Here is a 20,206-nt window from a genome sequence, read left to right as displayed (position 1 = left end):
AAATCATTTTTATCTTTTGGAATATATCTCTAGTTGGAAGAAGCTTGTATTGTTGTGTGTGTGTTTGGAACCTTGTTAAGTTATATGTTGCCATGTTGAAGTTGAGTAGTTGTAGTTCGATGTCGGACGTTTTGTTGATTTTAATCCTCATTTATAGGATCCAAGTACACCTGGTGGTGGTTGCTGCTGCTGATTCTGGTTACCTCTTGCATTATAATTGATGATGGGGACTCCTCTTTCTCCTCTGTGCTTGCACCAAAGCTCACACTAAGGACCTTGTCTGTGGCCTTCCATGCCACAGTATGTGCATGCTTGATCCTGGTTTTGTCGTTGTTGATTTCCTTCTTGGTTGTGCATTGTTGAATCTTTGTTGTCCTTGCCTGCCTATTGCAATCTGATTAGCTGATGGGTGGGGCTTGGTTATTTGAGTTTTGTACATGAGGAGGGACTCTCCCCCTATAATTTGGATGATACCAGCATCTTTCTTTCTCATGATTTTCCTTCCCACAAAATGCACAAGTCACTTTGGGCAGGGGTGGGGGTGTTTTAAAAGTTTCCAATTGCTCCATAATCATTTGCTCTAACTTAGAGAGCTTGTCTGTTTCTTCTTGCCTTTTGATTTTTCTTTGTTCTTGCTTTGTCTTTTCTTTTTCTTTGAGGTTTCTTCCTCTTCACTCTCGTCATCTGATGCGTCATCTTCTATAGCATCACTTTCCTCGTCTTCTGCATCAGTATCTATTTTTGTTTCAGAATTTGTCAGAGTCAGAATGCCTTTTCTTCTTTTGTTTTTTGGACCTTGACTTTGTGCCAAGTCTTTGTTCTGCTCTTTTTGGAGCAACCATGTTGTTAAAATCATTTACTCGTCCAAGCTAATCTCTGCCCAGCTACGGCTGTCTGTAATTCTTTGTTGAGTCCCTTACAGAAATAATCCCCCAATTGCTCATCAGTGGGTTGTTGATTGTTTGTCAACCTCCTGTTCAGATTTCTAAACATTTGTGCATAGTCCTCAACTAACATATGTTTTTGCTTCATATTTCGAAGCTTCTCGAGTAGGTTTTTTTCTTTACAAAAATAGCTTAAAAATGCAGTTTTCAATTCATCATAAGATGCAAAATCAGCTACACCATATTACATAAGCCAAATCATTGCCTTACATTAAAAGTTGCTGCAAACTATTTCTTTTTTATGAGGTTCAAATTGTCTGGATCTTGTCCTTTCTTGTCGGTGAATTTAGCTGACTTCACCAAAGGATTCTCCATTCTTGACTGTTGTTGTCTTTGAGGTGGAGCTTGTTGTCTCCTTTTTGGAGGTGGAAGTAGTGGATTGAAGTTGAGTTTCCTTTGAGCTTGTACAAATAAGTGTGTTGCAAAATTTGTCACAATACTTCTCTTGATTACTTCTTCAGTAGGTGATTGCACCATCAATTGGGAAAGTTCGATTTGGGCTTCACTTATTTCTATGCCATTCATTGAATTTTCAAAAGAATTTGTTCCACTCGATGTGTAATCTGGATCGTGGAAAATGTCATCTTGATCATCCGTTTGTGTGCTCGCTTCCAGTCTAGCATGGTTTCTTATGAAATAGGCATAGCCAATTCGAGGAGGTGACATTTTCTCCTGAGAGTTATGCGACATGGACCAAGGTACTCGCCATGTAAGAAATAAATAGGGCACTATAGTTACTAGCTACTGTTGACTTGCGTCTAGTGCATTTTCATAAGGAATCTGCTTGCACTTTCTCGATCTTGTTGCCTTCAGTACTTGATTATGCTTGTTGTGTAGTAGGACTCCTGTCTGCTTGTAATCCGATGATGATGTGTTAGCTTGTCATATTGTTGGTCCACACTTTTATGGTTGAAAAGGAATCAAAATACAATCCGCTTCTTGCTGATTGCTAACTTCGTGCCACAACTTCATAGGCACCTCACTCGTCACTGTGTATTCACTTGTCCGGAGTGTTGTGGCAGCTATCTAGCTGATTGTAATTGGAGGGAGTCCTTGACAGAAGTCTTTAAGGACTTCTGAAAGGGGTCCGGCTTCCAGTCATTGTTGCTGAATGACTTCGTTCATTGAACATGGTTGGTGTTGTTTTTACTTTGTGAGAAGTTGTCCTTGCATCAATGCATCGTTGGGGATTTGATTCTCTTGGAAGTTGTTGCGTCTCCTACTCTATTTTTCCTATCCTTGTTGTAGATCTTATGGTTTTCGCTCTTTTGCATAATTGCTATGTAGTAGCAACTGGTAGTCAGAGCTCCAACATAGTAGAGGATCACCAATAGTGTTAGTGCTATCTTCAAAATACTGAAAAACACATACTCATATCCACTCATCGCAATGGAAATGCTAGGGTCGGTTTGACTAATGTCGGAAAGAGGAAAAGATGGTACACAACATACAAAGACCTGAGACAACTGCTTATAGAGTGGAAATGTTGCTAATAGTTTGTATTTGAGCAGATTACAACAACAACAATCCTGATATAGGAGATAAAGATAAGCTTATGACATCATCCGACTTCAATCGGGTAATAGCCAGAAACATACCTAGTTTAAAACATGATGCGGTGGATAAGGCTACTACTACTAGCTGTTAGGGACACTTATAACTATCCCTACAATTATAAAATTATCCACTACTCACTAATGTAACTTCCCTTTACTAGGGGTGTACTAACCCTCCTTGGGTGAAGTCCACATGGGTGGAGAGGTCACCCTCAATAGGTGTCTAGCACAAAAAGAAATCAAAGATGAGCATTACGTGCTTAGAATTTGTCTTGATATTTGAAGGATTTATGGTTCGTATTGTTTGCAAAAAGGCCTCTGTTTCTCCTTTCAAATTCTTCTTTCTGTCATTACATACTACATCCTCTTTTGAGGACATATTCAGTTTGTCATTAACAGTAGCCTTGTTTCTCCAAGAGTTACAACAATGACCAAGCTTTTCCAAGGCTATTTGAATGTTTAAGGCTACTACATTCAAGACTACTTGAGTTTGAAATATGATGACTAGAGATTGATGTCCTTTGTATTCTTCATGGAAATCATTACATAGAGCTAGCTTTGTCTCAACCGTGACAAAAACATGGTTCTGAAGGATTCACACAACTATATTTCTATGGTAGCTTTTACCCACAGATTTCCATTGTAAAGGATTTCCTACTTCAATAGTTTACAACTATGTGCATTATACCATAAATAATTGTACGTTGGCCCACTTTCTTTAGACCTATAAAAAGTTTTAGTTGTACTTGCTAATCATTGAAGAATAAAACATTTCACAATCACTTCTATGATTGTCTAGTTCTCTCAAGCATCAATGTTAACGATTGCAGGAGTTCTGATGCCCATTTTACTACAAGAACATGATTTCCCTCAACTCTGATACACCAAAGGGCATGTAAATACATCTACATGCATGCAATACAAAGTTTTGTGAGGCACAAAAGCTTACTGTAAACCTTCGTAAAACCAAAATTATGATCTTTAATACATCGTCATATTGGATTTTTAGAAGAGCACCTCAACCCACATACAAAGGAAAGCCAATGGAGAGCATGCATATCTTATGTTTGCCTTGCGGTCACATTTATAGGGCTAACCATGTTCATAAGGGAAGGAGATAAGGATCCATTGACATGAGGATATGCAAGTTTAGAATCCTTGAGAAGAATATGCTCACACGTACAATTTCAAGAGTTGAGGACAAAGTTATGGCTGTTTGATATCTCAACACTACTCTACGGAGCTCTATTCTGGGAGCTGAGCTTGTACCATAGAAGACAGCTAGGGGAGTTCTACAATAGCAAGAAGCTGTAGGAGGCCCTCAGTGATGGTGATTTCCCCATGATTAAGAGTAGGCACATGAGATTGTATGAGTAGAAATGGAAGGAGCACCTTCATTGCAAAGAAATTGTTTCAGACAATGACATATATACCTAAATTGTGGGATCTCCCACATCATATATACCTAAATTGTTTTAGAAATCGTTTCAGACAATGACATCTATACCTAAACTGTGGGGTCTCCCACATCATAAATACCCCTGATTGATATTGGAATTAAGGATCATCTTAATCATGTGGCAAATCTTCATCACCAAGGGCCTCTCTTGCAATTTTGTTCCTATTGTATTTTATTGTACCCTCCCTTGTCCCCTCTTTGCCTTTTGTGGAAAAGAGTAGTGCTTCAGCACCCTATGCCACCTTGTTACACCTAGTGAGTATTAAGGCATAAGTATATTTTACACAATGAGGCCACTCCAAATTAGAATTTTTGTGCAAATGTAGTGTTTCAAATATTGAGAACTGATTGCAATGATCAGAAACATTGAGAACCAATGACAATGACAATAAACCATGACGGAGGAGCCCTCCTCATCTTTATAAATTATGGACAAGAAGCACATCATCTATCCACCCACACCCTATGTGTATTTCATCTCATGAATACATGCTATCTATATAGAAATTCATCTTTTTATGGTTTTAATTTTCACATAGATTGATTGATTTACATTGATGCGCTACCAACATGTGCTGTCTCTTTTTTTTTCATGTACCTTAGGAAGGTTTATTATTCAATCTAAGCACTATGACTGACTTACAAGTTAATGGACATGACCAACTATTAAAGGAAATACATATGAAAGCATTCATACAACATATATAACCAATTCAACATTAAGCCATATTGCCATTTTTGCTTCTGAAATTAGGACGACACACCTGTTGCATTATCCCATAAATAATTGTGCACTGGCCCAATTTTCCTAGATCTATAAAGGGGTTTTAGTTGTTCTTAGGTACAGTCACAGAATGCAGGGTAATCAGTGTGATTAGAGGTGATTAGGCTTCATGATTTACTTCAATGGCTGCAGCCATGGAAGGAGTACAGTGCAAGCTTCATGGGGTTTGAACTGCAAATAGCTCAAACGGTTACAAGCCTCAGGGGGTTTCAGCCCCAACTAGCTTCGGCCTTGGAGCGCGAGGCTAACACAAGCGCTATTTGGCACTCTTATATGGTTAACACAAGTGCTATTTCTGACATACAACAAAGATTCCTTGGCACCCTATGGGCCCAAGAGCCTTTTAAATGTAAAGAAAGGGAGAGTGCTAAAAGGAAAAGGGTTGGCCCTCCCTTCAAAAGGTGACTTGTATAAAAGACCAAATGGTTGACTTTTGTTTTCATTGTTATATGCGCAAGTTTGGAATACAAGCTCCCTCTTCTCTTCCAGGAGTGTCTTTGGGTGTTCTCTTGTTTCCTTTGTAGTGCCTTTGTGTTTGCCACTCCATCCCCCTTCACTCTCCTCTTCCCTTATCCTTCTCTTCTCCCTTCTCCCCTCTCTTCTCCCTTCTCCCCCTTCCCTCTTTCTCTCGTCGAAACAGATTGCGACAATCCGAGAGCCGCTTGAGACATGTAGATGGCTCATGCCTTGCATTGCTCTCACAAGAAGTAGCTTGGAGTGGAGGCTCCATCGGCATTCCTTCAAGATCCCCACACTGCTAGGGAGTTCAAGCTATGCTTTTGCCTTTGCCAGCATGTTTGTGGGAAGGGAAGGTCAGCAACAACCAGCTCCTCTTGGAATTCAATCAACCATCAAGAGAGTAGCCCAAAACGTGTTCATCTTGAAAGAGATCATGATATCGTCCTCTTATCTCATACTAAACTAAGCTGCACACAAGAAATGCTCCTCTGTTTCCACCTTACCCAACATGCATAATCTGCAAATTTGCTACTCTCTAAGTGTACCTATGGCTCTTCCTGCCTCATTCTCAAATGATGGGTTGAGACCTATATCTATTTGATGGCAATCCCCAAGGCATGTGAGACTCATTTCTCCTCTAGATACTAGGGTCTGATAATCATTCCATCCTCTGATACTCTCAAGCCTTGGTCATGGTGGTAGAGAGAGAGAGAGAGAGAGAGAGAGAGAGAGAGAGAGAGAGAGAGAAAGAGAGAGATCTATTAACGTCTATGAAAGACCTCATGAGTCTATGAGACACTACAAACACCAAAAGAGTGCTTTACTATATCTAGATAACCAGAGAATCAGGAAAGCGTAGAAAGCTCATACTATCAGGAGTTATCATAGGGCATAGCTACATTCTAATACTATAATAAGGTGGCCTTATAACCATCAGTTTAAGACTGAGTCTTTGGGTTTGGATTTGAAGTGTTGGTTGAGGCTTTGTTCTTAGTGGGTAGTCCATGCAAGCATGCCCAACTACACACAGGTTGGAATGTAACCTTGTATGGGCATTCTGCTATGCGACGGTTTTCTCCACAACCAAAACACTTCATGGGTGCTCGATATGTGGTGGGCCTTACTTGATTAGCATATACCGGAATGAGTCCTTTGACACCATCCAGGTAGTACATAGGGTATTCTGTTTCATACTCATAGTGAGGTTCCAGCTCTTCAAGTTGGAGTTGCTGCACTAGAATTACTAGAGCAAGATTGAGAGCTTGAGGATATTGCAGAGTATTGGGATTTCTCAATAGTTGAGGCACTTGTGTCCTCACTAGGAGGGGGTTGAGACGTGGCACTTGTGCATTAGGTGCTAGTGCTGGTTGCCAGTAAACAAGGATTGGTGGTTGTTGGTATTGCTGGGGCCGGGGTTGTGCTACCCTCATATTATAGAAATAAGTATTTGCATCATGCCCTGCCACATTGCAAATGGGACACCATAATCGTGGGTGTGAGAAATTCCTTCCTTCATGGTTCTTTGGATGAGTAAATCTACATAACATAGCCTCTAGGGTATATTATGAGAAATATGGAACACACACGCATATGAAATTGCTTGAGTACCCATTGAGTGTACTTTACCTGAGAAAGCGTGATGCTATCATGCAGAGCAACATCAAGAAGTGGTTGCAGATGCACGCATTTGATCATTCGCATTGGAGCAAAGAACACACCAGCTATGGTGTCACAATTGATGGGAGCATTTGAGGTAGCAACATCAGGCCATTCAGGTGATTACCAGTCTCGAGTCTTCGCAAGCTTTAGCCTGTGCACCCTAAAATTCGTAGGGTAACCACCATACCAACACCTCAGGAGATGCACGCCCAAGAGGTGATGCTCTCTAACCTAAGAAACGGCCTACAGAAAGTGAAAGGGGTGCACATCTTAGATCAACTAGCTGCAAAGAGGGCGACATTAGCTATGTTGGTGTCCCATGAAACAAAGGAGAAATGATGGGTACTCAAGCAGATTCAACTTCATGTGATTACAAGCCACTCCCTACTCCTATGGGATGCAAAATCAAATTGTTAGATCATGACAATTCTTTAACTTTGGATTCTCTTCAGTATATATAGCTCATTGGGAGCTTGATCTATTAACGATCACCAGGACAAACATTCTTTATTACGTTGGTATGCTCAATCAACTCGTGCAAAATCGCAAGAAGACACCTCCTTGAGTACTTACATGCCTCCATGGTACATGGTACTATAACAATATTATGTGCAGTCATCCAACTTACACTTCCATGGATACATGGATGCCTCTTGGGAAAGAAATGTAAAGGAAAAAAGATCCACCACTGGATACAGCTTCAACCTTGGCTCCATAGCTTTATCATGGAAAAGCAAGAAGCAACCAGTCCAGCCTTGTCTTCCGAAAAGTATTGAGGATCCACCAATGTTGCATGATGGCTTTTTTTAGAGATTGGATAGTGAGGATCTACCAATATTGAGGATACACCAATGCTACATGTAAAGCCATTTGGTTCAAATGGCTTCTTTCAAAACTTGAGATACTCCTACCTTGCTCTATTTCGATAATATGAGCAACATCCAACTCTGGCAAAGAATCCTATGTTTCATGCCATAATAAAACATAGTGAAGTGCATTATCACTTCATTCATGAGTGAAGGTTTAAGTTGTACATCCTTGTATGTACATTTTCTAGATGCACTCTTATGCATCTTTTTTGATAAGTATTTCTTATAAAACTCTTTTGTTTTTGGTAAAGCAGTCTTTGCAGATGCGCAGCACTTTAAGAGGGGGTGTTGAGAATTTCATATCTAGATAGCATTCATGGGACAAACCATAAATCTGACCTTGAGGACTCCATGTATATATTCTCAATTTCTTTTGAATTTAACTTAGTGTATAGATTGCTCTCTCTCTCTCTCTCTCTCTCTCTCTCTCTCTCTCTCTCTCTCTCTCGTATATCTCAATGTACATCTAGCTATATCTTGTGCATCCTCCCCCCCCCCTATGTGCTTGTGAACGCGTGCATGTGAATGTGTGTGTGTGCATGTGCGCTTGTGTGTGCACTTGTGGGAGAGAATAATCCAAAGGGAGGGAGAGCAAAAGGGCGAGAGAGATAAAAGCTCTCTTAGAGGGAGAGAAGCATCCAGAGGGAGGGAGAGCAAAAGAGGCCACCTTATGATAGTACTAGAATGTAGCTATGCCCTATAATAATCGAGGACCCGAGCTTTGTGCACTCCCCCAACCCTCTTTGGTTTTCAAGATGTAGTCAATCACTTATTGAAGGTTGTACTTTGTCTCATAGACCCATGAGGTCTTTTGCAAACGTTAATAGATCTGTGTGCGCGTGCGTGCCTGCGTGTGTGTGTGTGTGTGTGTTACTTATCCAAACAGTAAGACCTAAGTCTCCCTTACTACATCCTCTTGGCTCCCATGTAGAGAGTTCCCCTTCACATCCAATGCATCCTCATTCCCATGTTTTTAAGTGCATTCCATGGTGCTGTACAGGTTTTCAGGTGTTGCATCCTGTATCTGATGTTAATGCTCATGCATACATTCATGCACAAACCTTATTAGGTCAAGAATGTCACTTCTAAACAGTTTATCATTTGAATATATTGCAGAATTCAACTACTGTCTTGTCATATAATTCCTCATATAATTACCAAACCATGGTGTCTAGTTTGTCCAAGACTCGGTATAACATAGACTATCCTTCAATTGTACTTTGCTTGCATAGCAACTTCATTACAGTAAGCAGTCTATCATTTGGCTATGTACTGCCTATAAGGAGCCTCCCAAAAGACACCAAACCATGTCAAAATCCTCCTGGACTTCATATAAAGAGCTCTCTTGTAGTGGATACTCTTGAACTGAGGAAGATTTGCAGGTCAATTCGAGTTGCCATCACAGTGCCTCATTATCCTCCTTCCTATCAATCAAAAATGCTGGGACAAGTAGCTAGACTCACCTGCATCCATCCACAAGCACCGTATGTTAGAACATAATTGCAATGCAATGTGTGACTGCAGGCTTCACGGCCCCGTTACAGTTGTTATCCATGTCAGACCCAGCAATTCTCTTGATCAAGGAGGGGACACTGATGATGACCATGCCTATGGATCATAAGGATCTGTTCCTTAAAATAACTTTGTTTGAAGGAGTACCAGTAACCATTTTCTTGCCCAAAGGTTTTCATGATCATAAGCCATATGACCATTTATAGTTACCATATTTTCAGACAAATTTCAATAAGCCATCTAATAAATAGAGCAGCGTATCTACTATCATATACGCCTCCATAATAAAATTTTCCAGGAAGTTCTCAGCAATAGTAGCCCTTGAAAATCCATTAAAACCTCAGCATGCTTCAGGATTACGCAGTTTCATCTAATATCTTAGCATTCTTCTATGATCAGTAATCTCATTTCCATCATCATATCTACTAGACATCCCAAGAGACATAACCAAAGTATCAATATTACCAACATGATTTTAAGTCCCTTCCCCATGCTAATTTCCTATAGAACTCAAGGGGAAAGAGGGATGCATGCAGTGTATACGCATATCTCAGTAAGGTATCATGTTCTCCAACTCTCCTCAGAACCGCGTAGGGCTTCCATTATCCCGTACATGGGCCTCGATTCAGGGAAATTTAACGAGAACCTGAGGAAATGCAATTAAAAGCAATCGGTATACCGCTTGCTCGTCCATGGTCACTTTTAACGGCAGGGGTTAGTAAGTGACATTGGGGCCGCCATGCAAGAGTTCACGGTGAGCTCCTTAGGCAATCATGTCTGTGCGTAGAGGAGTTGAGTGCAGCGCAGGTTGTGACGGGTAGCTGGCATCATATTTTTTCCGCCTGAGGGCTCTAGATCGTTCTACACAGATCTGGTATGTCCTTCGAGTACTCCCTTCTTGCACCTACTTCCAACCCCAACCTATTAGTAGTGTTAACTACTCAACTCGGACTGTTTACTTGCAAATTCTTGTCATGCTTCTTACGGTTATCACGTAGGAAATGGTCCTAGCTTTATACACACTCCGTATGGATATACGTCCGGCCGTTCTTCGCTTCCCGTAACCATAGTTTTAATCGAAGGTCGTTTCTCTCTATACGTCTCGACCTTACCATGATAGCCAAGCACCTAGCTGCTAATGAAAATCGTGTAATCAAAGCTTCTGCAACAAGACCTCCATATAGGTGTATGGGCACGGACCAGTCATCCCTCAGCCTCTACTACGTAAGTTCAGAAACGATACGGGCATGCAATGGGAATACAACAAGTGGGTGGCCCGAAATACGATGAGTGGTGCGTGTCCAACTTTCACTACAAGCTCGTCGTGTCATGTCCCTGCTCAGTGCGGTGGAGGAGCATACCGACAGGGAGGAGTTCCTCTAACGTGGGATAAGGTCTCACGGTGCATAGGCATAGGGAGAAGGAAGGAAGGCGACAAATCTTCTCTTGACCGATGGGGAGTGCGGGGTGAAGGGGGGGGGACGACGCCATTCTGTGGCTGGGCGGGAGAGGTAGAGTGAGCTTGTTCCACTCACCTGGGTGCCCTACATCGTCTAATGCAGCTCTGGAAGTATGTCCTTCGAGGCTGTTTTGTTGTTGTCAGATGCTCTGCCAGTGCTGGGATTCCGAGTCTGGAGCTTGAGATATCCCGAGATCTCGGTTGTCAGAGTTTTTTCTGGAGGTGGATGCCAAGGTCCCGCTGTCGCTCATGGGCGTTGGGCTCGATGCACATTGGATTCTCTTTTGGGCCTTGTCTTCGAGTGGCCGTTGCGGACCACCCGGGAAATTGAATTTGAAAGTGTCAAAGGTCACCCGGGAAGGGTCGAGGTGGTGTAAGATTCGATCTGAAGGGCCCTTCCATATATTAGCTCTTCTTTCTCTTTTCTCTTTTTTCTTTTTTATCCCCTTAAATCCGGTCAAATATTTTCTACCTCTTATTCTCCCCACCCATCCAACACCTAATGTTCTCATCTCAATAAGCCTCATATGCTTATCGGATCCTTCCTGGGGGGCAGTTAGTGTAATTATGGCAACATGAAGGAGTTAATCGAGGAGCTTGTAAATGCCTCGGATTCTCTAGCCAAACCCCCTCATAAATTGTGGGTAGGCCTATTTATAGTTGATCCTATATACGAGTGTGTTTCCGCATCCATGGGATCTCGTTTGGGATCTAGTCCCTTCCTTCTTGAAAGGCAAGTGTGTGTGTGTGTGTCCCTCAAAAGCCATATTCCCGCAGCGGTCCATACCACATAGTCCATGTGTGGGATGTTGTCCACCCATCCTCAAAGACTGGGTTGGACGGCTGCCCCGCATAGGGTTTTAATTAGTGTATATCTATATGAGGTGTAGGGGGTGAACGGTGCTTACTCATCCATTGAGTTATTGCTCGTGCATTCAAAGAGATGCCCGAGAAGTCGCCTTTAAGGAATTTGAGTATCAATCCCCCACTCCTTCTGTCGAATCCGTTCTTTTCAAATTTCCTTAGTAGCCTCTCGATATGTATGAAGGCATTAAAATTTCCACTCTCTATGTAAAGTATAAGCATTATCTGTGACAAGATGACTTTCTCCGCGAAGGATTTTGGCTTGTTCCCATGTCGCCAAATGTATTGGCATACTTTATAGTCAAGTTCTTCAAGCTTATCAAATCTGCTCATGACTGCTACCCCGTTTTTGGGGTGTACTACTGTGATGGCCATATTGAGGAAGGAAACCTTTGTGCCTTGGGGTTCCGTTTGTGCATCAGTGGAGTATGCCTTAGTTGTTTCCTTTATCTCCAAGAAAACTAAAGGGTAAATCCAATATGGATTATCAGGATCTATGCGTGCAGATGGATCCAAGTACTATCTTGGGTTTGGTACATTAATGAGAAGGATGTCATCCATGTACCGTGCTGAGTACCTGAAATTTCTCAGAGTTTGTCCTTGCTTGAGGTGCCATAGTCTCATGGTAAAGTCATATTCGAACTAGAAAAGGTATAGGTTGCACCAGAGGGGGGAGCATGCAAACCCCATGGGGATGCCGGAGACCTGTCTGTAGGTTGATCCTCCCAGAGAGAGGTGCATGTTGCAAAGGAGCCAGGTATTTATTTTTATCAGCTCATGTTCCGATGTCAACGGGGCATGTCGTGGCCTTCTCCCCCACCACTCTACCTCTCCCCGTTTTCGAGGAACAATGAACTTCTCCCTTGAACAAGAGAAAGCAAGCGAGATCACCTGCTCCATAACCTGAATGAGGCCCATCTCTCCTTGTATAGGGATGTTCTCAAAGCATTTGCCGATATCGGCTGTGAAGACACATGTTATCAAGTCTGGTAGATTTACTTTTGTGTCATAGACCGATTTAACTGGCTTTCAATGGGACCCCTAGGTCATCCATGATTGATTCATGTAGTCCTACACTAGCAACCATAAGGGGTTCTAGGCATGCTTGTAGAGATGATGAAATAAATTCCACTATCTCCGAGAAAACACATGCATGGGCATTCGTTATCCACCTAAAGGAACTCTTCTGTGCTTTGTATGTGCACATTAAGTAAGGTAAAGAGTGCTTTTCAATAAGTGTACATATTTGAAAGGATAGAATATCCTTGGCTAGTCAGTCAAGGAAGTCCCCATGTTCAACCCAAACAAAGTCTGAGCTGTGTAGTCTCTCACGCACCAAGGAGAGGGCAAGGTCTGCGCATACAACCACTGGCCTGGATGCTGATTTGTCTGTGGAGGTAACTAGGACCATGGATATAATTCGGTCTATTTCATTTTGTACTTCAGAGGAGTATGAGAAGGTTACAGGATCCTCCCTCGTAGGGATCTTAGAATCCATCAAGTGTTTCAAGAAATCCCTTGCAAAAATTCTAAAGGTTTGTATTAATTTCCAGAGGCGGTCTCCTTCATGCTTATCAACCAAGTCCATTAATTGGTACCAAGCCTGCATTAAAGTACATAGCGTACCTTCCAAGTGCCACCCCTCCTTTGGGATATGGTTCAAACCTTTCTGCACCTCATTGCGAAGTCTTTCATTCTGAATTATGGCAGTGTCCAATGTTACCACATGGTTCCAGGTCTTGTTAACAGACCTCATCAAGTTAGGTTCAAAGCAGTGACAAGATACGTTCCCCTCATCCCTAAAGGTTAACCATGGTTTCATTAGTTTTGCTCCCAAATTCTTCTTGAAGGGCCAACTAATAGAGGCTTCCTTTATGAATGTACTAGCCAAATGTAAATTATGAGCCAAACAGAATTCAGAAAACAGTTTCTTTATGGAGAAATAATCGAGAAGGGGATTTTCAAATTCCAATGTTATAAATCCTTTGCTGTTTTTCATGCAACGAGTGGTTAGGGTAATTTCTCCATGAGGGAGGATAACAAGGTTCTTTGAGGGGAGGACACATACCTGCAAAAGATCAATCTTTCTCATCATAAAGGAGGTGCTTAACCGACAGCTTTTCATTGGCATCCTGCGTAAAGGACATAATTCTGCCGCCTCTCATGATCTTTGAAGGCCTTACCTAAGATTCACCTGAGTCAAAGTGGATTGAGCTCTCTGCACTGTTTTGCCATTCAATCTGCTTTGGGGTACGTGATTGGGTTGTCTGCAAAATCCTGGTTCTCCCATACCCTACTCCACCTCGTGACTGGAATCTACCCCGTTTTGAAGAACTTACTGCTCTCTGGCTGCTACCATCATGACCTCTTACAAAAATTTTCCCATATGAACACACCCTGGGGAGCAGTGGTAAAGAGGGGCTTTTCTCCAAGTTCCGTATTGCAGTGAGCATTAGTTCTCTCATGTACATTAAGGTAATGGAGGCTCTCCCAAACAATACCATATTCCAGGGTCTTCATAAATAAGAGGAATGAGTTAAAGGCTTCCTTTAGAGGCCTCCTCATTGCCCCTACATTTGATGTAGGGTCTACCGACATTAAAGATGTCATTGACATATTTCGAGCTTCTCTCAGATTCGTTGATCTTACTCTTACACCTGCCAAAAACCCCTACTGGGAATGGACGTCTGCCTGATGCGAACATAGACATGGGGAAGAAACTGGCCAACACGACCATATATGATTGGGATGTCAAAATTTTGAGCAACTTGTTTTGCTTCCACCTTTAATTTCTTAATGGACTGCAAGAGATCGGTAAGAAACAACCAGGTGTCAATGTGGAATAAAGCCAAGAGATTCATATCATGTAGATCCCAGACTTTGTTGTCATGTGCCATAAGCTCTGCCTCCAAAACTCTGGGTGGGAAGAAAGGATTCGTATATGTGGGACATGTGCTCTTTTTAGCATTTGTCACTGGGGTCACCATTAAGTTTGAGAAGATCTTCTCCTGGTCATCTTGAGATAATCCTTCCATATTGCAAAAACTGTGTTGGGAGGGTGATTGGAGGTTTTGTGGGGGAATAAAACATTTTATGCTCGTATTCTCTGCAAAAGCTGGACTCACGAGAGGGGGGGCTTAAACTAAAGTTTAGGAACAGGTTCCTCAATGTGTTTGGGTATGACTCCACAAAGTCCAAGAGGGCCTTGTTGTCTTCATGAATGATTTGATCTAATGATTCATGGAGTTGCTTGATGAGGGTTACTGCTTCATCCACCCTACCTTTGCTGAGAACCAAGACTTTGCACCACTCATTGAAAGATAGTTGCATCACAATTAGTCTTCCTGATTCTGGGTGTTCTTTTATTTCTTGCGAGTCCAAACAAGAGAGAAAAACACTATATTATTATTATTTTGCAAAAGGGAAGCAAAGGACTTTCAAAAGCTTGAAAAAAAGGAGAAGCGCTAGATAGGACTTTCTCTCTACATTGACCTACTCTATAAGGCAACCCCCACCCCCCTGTCCCTCATCCGTGTGCATGCGCACCCCCCTCCCCCTTTCCCTCATCCCACTTCCTCGCATACACACCCCCCCGCCCAAAAGTGGTTCATTAAAGTCTTAGAAGAGAACCATGTACATAGAAGGTTGTACATGAAAATATACATTTTAGCTCATCATAAAGGCAAAGTCCTTTAGGGTCATAAACGTGCCTTCTATCCATTCAACTAGCCGGCTTGATATTCAAGTGAATAATCCATTTTGCAACCGACTTAAATTGCAAGTTGGAATTTGGAGTCAACTTGCTCATAAACTAACTAATTATTGGCTTCAGTATCTTTACCATTTGAATGCGGATACTTTGATTTGACATGCACCCATAAGATTCCTCCAGTCTTGAGGAAAGATTGCTTATTTCATTCAATAAATGTGTCCTCAACTATACATTAACAAACGCATACTTACCATCTGTCTATCTAGCTATCTATATCACCTCTCTTTGAAGAGAACGCTCTCGAGGATGATTATTCACCTCCACAGAAATGTAAAACCTCCAGGTTTATATTGTTATCTACTATAGTTAATACAAAGATGTGCCAATAAAGCACACACCATGATGAACGGATACTTTACGTTTGTCTATCTATCTCTCTACCTCTCTCTCTCAAGAGAATGCTCTCGAGGATGATTATTCACCTCCACAGAAATATAAAACCTCGAGGTGTATATTATCTATTGTAGTTAATACAAAGATGTGCCAATAAAGCACACACCATGATGATCATGAAGACATTTTGCACTTATTAGATTTCCAATTGTCCCATTTTTTATGAGCATGCAGGTGGAATCAGACCAACACATTTCTACATTGTGATGAAGTTGAATTATCATAGCTGGATAACTCTATTTTCAAGATGTACAATATTCCTCCTGCCAAAGCAAATACCATACTGATTTATTTTGGATGCTTCAGTTTAATTAGCTCAATCTCAAACAAAAGGGGCTGATTTCTATTGTTCTTTAATCTTCTTTCTGCAGCACCTGACGTTGGAAGGGGTAAAATGTTAGGAGCAACCCAGCCTAGCTCAGGCTTTACTAGAATTCGTCGCTTCCCTCCAACTGGCATCCCTTCCATTCCAAGTTCAACCGCTCTAGGTACCTGCCACACACCAAAAACTCGTTAGCATCCCATGCTTTTGACCAACCTTCTAAAAATCCCATTTAAATCCAAACATGTAAAAACAAATTTATGTATAAGATCTGCATCCATTGATTTGTCGAAGTCAGCTAAGTGCCATATCAGATCGTGTATAATGATTTGGCTCTGGAACCAATAAACATAAGAGCAAATATCTCCCTCCGATCGGCAAAAAGGTTTGTCCTACAACTCTCTGCAATATTAAGTGTGTTTGAATATCAATCACACCTTGACATATGCCAACAAATAGTTTGAAAAGGCTGTGATCTCTCCTTTTGCAAGATTTCAGAGAGCAATTCCTTCAATTAAGTGGAAAAGCTGACAACAACCAAGAAATGCAAGTACTGGATGAAGCTCCAAGTAGATCCAGACAGAAAGCCATGAGTATAGTGTCAGATTCAAAATCCAAACATTCATTCTGCCTTCTGTGTTGGAAGCAATTAGAAGCCCCAATTTTAAGTCTTTGAAAAACCATTGCCGTGCTCCTAAGCCAATCAAAACAATTTCAAAGTTTAGGGGCCAGATAGGGCTGTTGGAGCCATGTTAATCAGAAAGGTGTTAATCTCGTTTTTCACTGGATTTCTGAAAGTATGTCCTTCTTGTACATGAAGAAGTCACTTACGCCATATAGATAATCCACAAAGGAACATATGAATGAACGAAGCTTCAGAAAAAACCTTGATCCTCTCCTCAAGGAGCTTGTGTCAAGAGCTGTGCGACATTTCAGTTTGCATATGGAGAATGAATGGGTGGGGGACTCAATAAGGTTATCCACAACACTGATCCCTTCTCCATGCGGAAGTAGGTGAAACCCGTTCACAATGGCTATCTCTCCATCCCATTGTATATAAATAATCCATGGGTGCATCCAACTACACAAGCAATGTGTCATAGCACATTGCAACACACCGAGGATAATCTATGCATTCGCCTTGCAACATGTTGAAGGAGTAATGTATCCAGATTTCATATCCCTTAAGTGACACCCTGTAGGAGTGTCATCTAGTTATATATTAGGCAGCGTAGTAGAGTCATCAACAAATCAATCATTTGGGCATCTTGCATTCCAATGTGAACATAGAAATCTCCTAGCAAGAGAGCTTCACCTCGCTGTGAGACCTGAACAAGGTCACGTAATAGGACAAAGAAGGCCTGAAGCAAGGTCTGAAGAACATCCAAACAAAACAGCCAGGCCCGTCTGAGCCTTTAGACACCGCTAACATCCCGTGTCTAAATCTAAAATGCCAACTCCCTTGTGTACCCATGTAGTCTCTTTTGGGACACTAGTGAACACGTAACTAATATCCCTCCCGAGCAAGATATTTGAAAAGTATTGTGGCTTGCACAGTCGGGTGCCATCATAGTTTTTTCCATACGTGACCATACGCATACGTCATACGGGTACGGAAGTATGATTGGAGTATGGTTCAGCCCCCGGGGCTGAATCATACGTGACCCTAATTTTACCCCCAAAAAATCAGAAAAATATAGAATGTACACATTTACTTGAGAGAGAACTACAAAACTTCAAACTTTTATTGATTTTAAAGTCATGAAGAGTCCAGGAATTGGATCATCTGATACATCGTGATAGACACCAAAACATCATGATCAATCATCAAAGGTAGCAGGTAGTACTAAGTAGATAGAAGAAAAGTGAAAGAATCCTCGGCCCTGTAGGCTGCAGGTACTACATCAAAGGCAAGCTGGAAAACATCATATAGCAAACTGAAAAGGCTGCCAGCCTGGGCCGTCCAAGCTGCCACAGGCTACAGCCAAGAAACAAACTGAAATGCATCACAACTGATGAGGCTCAAGCCTCAAGGTGCATCCACATCATCATCAACATCAGTGCCATCCTCATATTTGATGAGTTTGATGTTTACAAGTCCATGTCAGGCACATTTGCTCGGGCAATTGCGAAGGATGATAAGAGGATGCACCAAGGGATGAAGTGGTGGAAGACATTTGGGGCTCACACTCCAAATTTGCAGCAGTTGGCTATTCGAGTTCTCTCGCAGGGGACATTTGCTTCTCCTTGTGAGAGGAATTGGAGCACATTCTCTCTTATACATACCAACAGAAGGAATAGGCTTCTTCCAAAGAATACAGAACAATTAGTATACATCCATACTAATTTGCGACTGATCTCCAAAATCAAGGAAAGGGGATTTGAGAAGATAGAAGTGACCTTGGAAATGATCAACAAGGAGAAGGATGATGAAAATCTGCTTGCTTTGCAAGAGACTACACAGGGAGAAGAGGATATTCCAGCCAGACCAGCCCCTCTTGTTACAGGAAGGATGAATGCTACTGCAGCTTCAAGCAGCTCCAGTATTTTGGAGTCCCATGCCGAGGCAGATGAGACTGATAGTGATGAGGAGGAGGAGGAGGAGGAGGAGGAGGCTGATGATGATGAGGATGAGGCACAGGATGAGGATGCACCTTGAGACTTGAGACTTGAGCCTCATCAGTTGTGATGCATTTCAGTTTTGTTTCTTGGCTGTAGCCTGTGGCAGCTTGCAGGGCCTAGGCTGGCAGCTTTTTCAATTTGTTATATGATGTTTTCCAGCTTGCCTTTGATGTAGTACTTGCAGCCTACAGGGCCCAGGATTCTTTCAATTTTCTAGGATCTACTTAGTACTACCTGCTACCTTTGATGATTGATCATGATGTTTTGGTGTCTATCAGTATGTATCAGATGATCCAGCTATGATGCGTATGGTCACGTATGGAAAAAACTATGGTCAAGGCAATGGCATGTGCATCTAGTATGGAAAATATGAGGCCACTCCTCCTCTACCAAATCTCCTACTCGCACGCAGTTAGATGCATTATCCATGCACACCTGCACCACATTATCTGGCCTAACATCAAGAATGGCATCTTTTAATATCCCAAAAATGTATTCCCCTTATTTATACTGCCCACTAGTATCCACAAACTTCAAGAAGACAGATCCAAAAATGCATGAGACCATAATATTAATGATAGACCTACGCCGAGTGTCAGACCAGCCATCACACACTATGTTGCATCCATACTTTTTCCATTTCTCCCGAAACTGCAGCAACTCTTGATCTATGCATAGCACCTCATTTTTCAGCTCCAAAGTGCGCAAGGATTTATAGGATGGAGGCTTAAAGCTAGGCCCAACTTTGCCAATTGCACGGACCATTTCCAAAAAATATGGACTCCTCACCTTCCAATGAGGAATGTCCTCTGCAAAGAAAAAGCGCCGAAGAGCAATGTGGGCATCCTTCCATGCCTGGGACTCCCATGCCTTGGCCAAGGCTCCCTTTGACACCTTTTGTTTCTTATTTTTTGGTTCATGTGTAGATGCACTTGCACTTGCAACAACACTCTCCCAGGCATCTCCCAAATCAGCCACATCTGCATCAAGCTCTTCTGCAAATTGATTTATTTTTGCCTTTGCTTGCAACCTTCTGCAAGTGTCTTTCACATTTTTAGGGGGGGAGGAGCAAGGGTCAGATGAGAATCTGAATAATCTGAAGAGAGAGAGAGATGAGAATCTGAATTTCAGAATGAGAAGAAACTTCAAGACCCAAAATTCAACCGATAACATGGAACTTGGGAAGAGAAAAGAGGGAGTCAGTGGTCACCTCGGTCCTCCTTCAATCCAATCTTGAAGGCTAAGAGTCACAAGAGCTCAGAGAATCTTCTCTTGCTGAAGGCCAGGACCCAGGTAGCTGAAGACTGAGACTCGAGAGCTCAAGTCTGGACAGTGGAAGGCTACACCTGCGTTGGATCTTGGGTCACGAGTGCTTGGAGGGCTGGCTGTACGGCACCCTACAGGACTTGGTACGCTGGCTGTACGGCTGGCAGCTTGGCTGTAGCCTGTTGCTGCAAATTGGAGACGAATGGCCGTACAGGCGGACTGTGTAAGTATTATTTTTTGCCCCAAAAAAAAACGTGTACTGAATT

The 20,206-nt window shown here is 42.1% G+C and overlaps 2 protein-coding genes across 4 annotated transcripts in view; one reads left to right on the top strand and one right to left on the bottom strand.

The window, feature by feature from the left end:
* Positions 1 to 8,866: 8,866 nt before the first annotated feature.
* LOC147884607 (peptidyl-prolyl cis-trans isomerase FKBP16-1, chloroplastic-like) overlaps positions 8,867 to 20,206 on the bottom strand; it is a 53,349-nt gene continuing 42,009 nt past the window's right edge. The window contains exons 6-7 of one of the 3 annotated variants that reach the window (XM_087397794.1): positions 16,105 to 16,222; positions 8,867 to 9,193 (exon numbers count right to left, since the gene is read on the bottom strand). In XM_087397794.1, coding sequence (XP_087253920.1) covers positions 9,162 to 9,193; positions 16,105 to 16,222 — 150 coding nt within the window. In that variant the 3' untranslated portion in view covers positions 8,867 to 9,161. Of the gene's footprint in view, positions 9,194 to 15,839; positions 16,223 to 20,206 lie in introns of those variants that run through there. The other 2 variants (XM_087397795.1, XM_087397793.1) reach the window with 2 other exon arrangements.
* On the top strand, positions 17,869 to 18,711 carry LOC147884608 (uncharacterized). The gene is made up of 2 exons (XM_087397958.1): positions 17,869 to 17,885; positions 18,030 to 18,711. The coding sequence occupies exons 1-2, from the start codon at positions 17,869 to 17,871 to the stop codon at positions 18,709 to 18,711; spliced, it is 699 nt and encodes a 232-aa protein (XP_087254084.1).

Source organism: Dipteris shenzhenensis, chromosome 26 (assembly GCF_047967505.1).
Source record: "Dipteris shenzhenensis isolate YYH24624 ecotype China chromosome 26, Dip_SZ_1.0, whole genome shotgun sequence".
Classification (NCBI taxonomy): Eukaryota; Viridiplantae; Streptophyta; class Polypodiopsida; order Gleicheniales; family Dipteridaceae; genus Dipteris; species Dipteris shenzhenensis.
This window is presented reverse-complemented; position numbering and strand designations above follow the sequence as displayed.